This window comes from Oncorhynchus gorbuscha, linkage group LG13 (genome assembly GCF_021184085.1).
Source record: "Oncorhynchus gorbuscha isolate QuinsamMale2020 ecotype Even-year linkage group LG13, OgorEven_v1.0, whole genome shotgun sequence".
Classification (NCBI taxonomy): domain Eukaryota; kingdom Metazoa; phylum Chordata; class Actinopteri; order Salmoniformes; family Salmonidae; genus Oncorhynchus; species Oncorhynchus gorbuscha.
Window position 1 is genome coordinate 84686140 of NC_060185.1, and position 5201 is coordinate 84691340.

Genomic DNA, 5201 nt, shown 5'->3' on the forward strand with positions numbered 1-5201 from the left:
CGCCACCCTATGGGAATCCCAATCACGGGATTCAGCCTGGAATCAAACCAGGGTCTGTAATTACACTTCTAGCACTGAGATGCAGTGCCTTAGACTGTTGCGCCACGCGAGAGCTATTCCCTATATTTGGCACTACATTTGACCAGGGCTCTGCACTATGTAGGGAATATGGGATCTGGTCAAAAGTAGTGCACTATGCCATTTGGGACACAAAAAAGGGATTGGAGCCATCCCTACAACATGCAGGTAGGTAGGCCAATAAGGCCATTTATTTAAAGACCGACATATCTAAACATAGTCAATCTGATGATAGGACACCCAGCCTTTAGCCCAGGTCAGCCGTAACCAACTCTCCTCCTGGAAAGCTGAGCTAGTCTACTTGGTGTGCAGGTTTTTGCTCCAGACCAGTGCTAATACAACTGATTTAGCTAATCAATTGGGTTCCTCAGTGCCTTGATTAGCTGAATCATTGAATCAGGCGTGTTAAAGTAATGTCGGAACAACAGCCTTCCCACCTAGCAGCTACAGACCCACATAAGGCATCCCCTATGTCTTTCATAGACGGTCTATGATTCTATAGCAACCACTTGAAAATGTAGGCCTCTCCTGACTTGAGTAGGAGTTCGATATCTGGGGCAGTAGTGTTGTTTTGATTGCTCTGCACAAAGACAGGGCCGACTGGTTAGGTAATGTATTGTGCTTTCTGTTTCTGTTGAAATAAAACATGTCTGATGTGACTACAGACTTCACAGCCATGTTGAATCAGAGATAGTAGTATCTAGGCTACATTAAATACAGAAAAACAAGGCAATTATTTCCCAACAAGTTCAATAACAAAACATGTTTTCATAACACAGGAATGGAAATTCAGATTCACATTTCACGGGCAGCGGTATATCTGTCCTCATTGATCCAAAACAAACACCACATCAATTCAATGCTCGTATGTATGCCCTAATAAGGGAATTAGAATCATCCTAGGGGTTCAGTGTATCTGTCTGTCTATGGGACTAATGTACTAACATACTCAAATGAGTGGAGGCTGTTGGGAGGAGCTATAGGAGGACGGGCTCATTGTAATGGCTAGAATGGAATGGTATCAAACACAAATGGAAACCACGTTTGACTCCATTCCATTAATGCCATTCCACCCATTAGTGTCCTCCTGTATCTCATCCCACCAGCCTCCGCTGGCTCACACCTTATCTTACACAACAAAGGCTTGCCTGCAGTACTAGCTCAGCCCATGTTCTATAAGGTTTCAATTTCTTTGTCTGTCACCACCAATGAGCAATCTCACGTTACTGCATGTTTTAGTAGTTACATTGCACAGACCTAGTCATACACTATGTAAATGATCCCAGTAATTGAATGGGCAAATTCCCATTTCAGAAACAGTGCCTTCTTTAGGGTACAGGGCACTGTGTTGCCAAAAGGTTTGTGATTTACCCACTAAATTGTTGGGAGAATTTACATAGTGAGAGACTATTTCTATACAGTTTACTCTGGCTCAGTCGGCACCATCTACTAAAATGTTTGGGTGTGTACCAGCTCATGCTGTTTACTAGGCTAGGGGAAACTTCATCCCGGAGTGTCTGTATGTCACAACACACTAACCTCTCTGTCTCTCTCCAGCCAAACAGTGACAGAGACTGAGGTAGTGTAGCACGCCTCTGTCTGAGACATTAGCTCACATTGCTACAAGTATAAGCTTACATAGCAAGCTGCTACACACAAAGCTTCACAGACTAAATCCGTCGGCTAACAAAGACTGTTGCAGTATCACTGACATTCAATCACATTACGTTATGACATGTGAATAGAGTTCAGGTTTGATCATAGTGAAAGATCTTTTCAGAATTCTTAGACTACATAGTGTAATGCAGTGATTCAGCTCCTAAACCTATAGACACTTTGTTCGTTCACACACACGGACTCATCTAAGGTATGAAATATAACTGGAAGTAGAAAACAGTGGTTTCTAGTCAGGAATCAGTTTTAAGACAACCTGAAAGGAATCAGCAGGACCAACTAGTGATATAATACAACCAGTCTTCGATTAAAACAGGTGGTAGGCCTAATTATCTAATAAAACAGTCAACCATGATTGTGAAAATGAATCATATAAAATATAACTAATCAATTATGTTACAGGACTTGGAAGTTGCTTTATTAACTTGTCAAATTATGTATTTTAAAGAGCATCCAAACGTTAATGATAACCCAAAACAATTCTGAACAAGGAAGGTGTGTTCTCAATGTCCATGACACTTCATAGTCCATGAAAAATACTATAAAAAAATGCACAGCGTATGTGATCAGAACTAGATGAAGCATACGACACAATTAAACAGACCAATAACAGCAATAAAAACAAACCAAAACAAGAGAAACCTATATTCAGCAAGGTGAATCATTTTGATTCTGAACATTACATATAGAAATATAATGAAGAGGACTCGAATCACAACAGACGATCTGTTTTACAGAACACATTTCTATCTGAACGTTCTTCATCATTGCAGCCTTCTATAGAGACCCCAGCCCTAAATACAAAACTCAGGCAATCTCGTCGATAATACTACACATTGCTGCATCCTTGTCCCATACTCTGTCCTTCTTAGCAGCACCACCCATGCTTTTGTCCTGTTGTGGTCCAACAACCATACAGCTAGCCCCAGCCTCCTCCACTTCCATGGGCTCAGTCTTTAACCTGACGGCCAACCCCAACGCTCCACCACCCCTCGCCCCATCCCCTACCCCACTCGAGGCCTCAGTCTGCAGCAGGTCATCGGGCAGGGAGGCCAGGCATCCCTGAATCATCTCCATGACCCTCTCCAGATGTTTCTGGAACCTCTCTGCAGTCTCCAGGCGCTGTCTCTTCTGCACTTCCATCATCACCCTCAAGGTCTCTCTGGCCTGGTGCGGACGGTACTCATTGATCAGATGGTGCATGTGGACAAACAATAGCTTTAGGTCCTCCAGCTTCTCCTCTCTCTTTATACTGCCAGGGCTCTTGATCAGGATGTCCAGGAGATCCAGGAAATTCACCAGGATGGACATGTTGAGCTTCTTGAGCTCCCGTTTGTGGTGGAACTGCATGGGGTGGAGCCGCTCGATGCCCTGGCTCTCCAGCGGTCGGATGATCAGGTCATCGCACTGGAATTGGTTGCCGAACATCATGTAGGTGTCTCGGATGGGAGGAGGGGGTTTGGGGGCGAGCCCCTTGCGGATGTTCTCGTCAGTGTACTCCTTGATGTACTGCATGGGAGGGGGAGGTAGGGCACTCACCTGCTGTGGTTCACCCATGGTGGAGGCCTGGATAGAGGAAGATGAGATGACATTTATTATAGCCTCCAACATTACTTCATCATCCCACTTTGCCTTTATAGTCGTCTTATCATTGATAACAAATAAGCTGAGGAAAGAACCTGATGGCTATTATCCTGCTGATTTACAACGAGGATGGCTTACCTCTCTATATAGACTGTATTATCAAAGATATTTATGACAATTTATAGAGTTTCCCCTATTAATCTGGTAACAGTAGCGAGCTGTGTGAGATACCCACCTTGTTGTCACGCATGCGCGTCTAGCTGGTTAGCTAATTAGCGTAGTTAGAAGTGTGTAACGTTACGTCGGACAGCTTGACTACGTTGTCTAAAGGTAACCTGCTGAGCAAGGGGGACTAATGCGCTAGTTTACAAGCCTACAAACGGATTGTGAACAATCTAGCTAGCTACAGTATTTTCAGGTGATTCAGTATCTAGCGAGCTAACGTTAGCTAGCTAACATGTGAGCTTGGCAGACTTGGAAGTCATTTCACAACAAGGAATGATACAAAGGCAAAACATACCTTTCTATCGCGTCATCAATTGCTGCATTTAATATAGACTGAATTCGCCACCACAACTAACGGTATCGCTTTTCACAAGAAATGTGTTTGCGCGACTTGGCTTCTCGTTTCCCTTTCATGCCCCTGTCATCCCATCCCATTGGTTGGATTTTTGATTGACATGATTTGTTAGCAGTGCGGATTGGCCAGTTTCTCGTCAGTAATGCACGATTTGATTGGTTTTCACAGACTGGTCGCTTCATTTGATGTATTTTGGCAAGTTTCTTTAAGTGTTTCATCCAACACACTTGTACAATGTAAAGGTTTGTAAAAAAGTGGCGTAAGAGAGGTTAAAAGTGCGATGTTCAATCTGACATAAATTAAAGGCTCATTGTGATGGTCAACATACAAGTAGATAACTGCCATAATAAAGGAAACACCAACATAAAGTGTCTTAATGGTCCAATACATCTGTTTATTTAAGTGATAATGCCCGATAAGCCGATGTTTGGAGGATTTACTGGCATGGGTGTTTGTCTCCGGCCGGCAAACCCTGATAATATATCCTCCAAACACCGGCTTCGAGGGCATTATCACTTTTACACAACGGGTTACCAACATATTCAAATAATGATTTACATGTTTTAATTAAACACGCTATTTTATAAATGTATTCATACAATTTTATCCTTCCAAAATATTTAGTCCCGAAAAAAATCTAGGTTTTCTACCCAAGCCGGCTGGTCGTTCGTTCTATCGGTTCGGTTGCCTGAGATTCAAACCTGTCGTTATGTCTTTTTTCCCGGTATAATGTTGCAGGGTTTCACCTGGCCAAGGTTGCCAGGTCCAGTTCATATATCTATCCCAATGACCACTCAAAAGTACAGAAAAGTCCTGAAAACTAGCCCACTTTTTTCACAGCAAGAGAGAAGTAGCCATATTTATGCATTAAATCCTTTTCCCATAACCTTATCAAGCCAATTAAGAAGGAATATCGTAGTAACTTGTAACGGCTTTAGAAGCAAGATTCGGTTCTCTTCAAAAGACTAACTGTTTGGAGCTATGACATGACCCCCAAAAAGGAACTGGAATATATCTTAGAGAAAAGATCATTTGCCTTCATAAACTCCCCAGATCATTTTCTAGCAATGGATCCCGATTTAACCAATTTGACTGCTATGATTAAGCAATAAAGCACAAGGGGTATGGTATATGGCCAATATACCACGGCTAAGGGCTGTTCTTCTGTATGACCCTACATGGAGTGCCTGGATACAGCAATTTGCTGTGGTATATTGGCCATATACCACAAACACCCGGGTGCTTTATTGCTATTATAAACTGGTTACCAACGTGAAGTCGAACA

At 42.7% G+C, this 5201-nt stretch overlaps 1 protein-coding gene across 2 annotated transcripts; it reads right to left on the minus strand.

Annotated features, from left to right (window-relative positions):
* Positions 1–677: 677 nt before the first annotated feature.
* LOC123994165 (mediator of RNA polymerase II transcription subunit 7-like) lies at positions 678–3990 on the minus strand. 2 transcript variants are annotated; one of them, XM_046296687.1, is made up of 2 exons: positions 3857–3990; positions 678–3318 (listed from the first exon to the last, which is right to left on the minus strand). In XM_046296687.1, the coding sequence occupies exon 2, from the start codon at positions 3307–3309 to the stop codon at positions 2560–2562; it is 750 nt and encodes a 249-aa protein (XP_046152643.1). In that variant the 5' UTR covers positions 3310–3318; positions 3857–3990; the 3' UTR covers positions 678–2559. The 2 variants fall into 2 exon arrangements, with proteins under 2 accessions (XP_046152643.1, XP_046152642.1); XM_046296686.1 differs by lacking the exon at positions 3857–3990 and adding an exon at positions 3572–3848.
* Positions 3991–5201: the final 1211 nt, after the last annotated feature.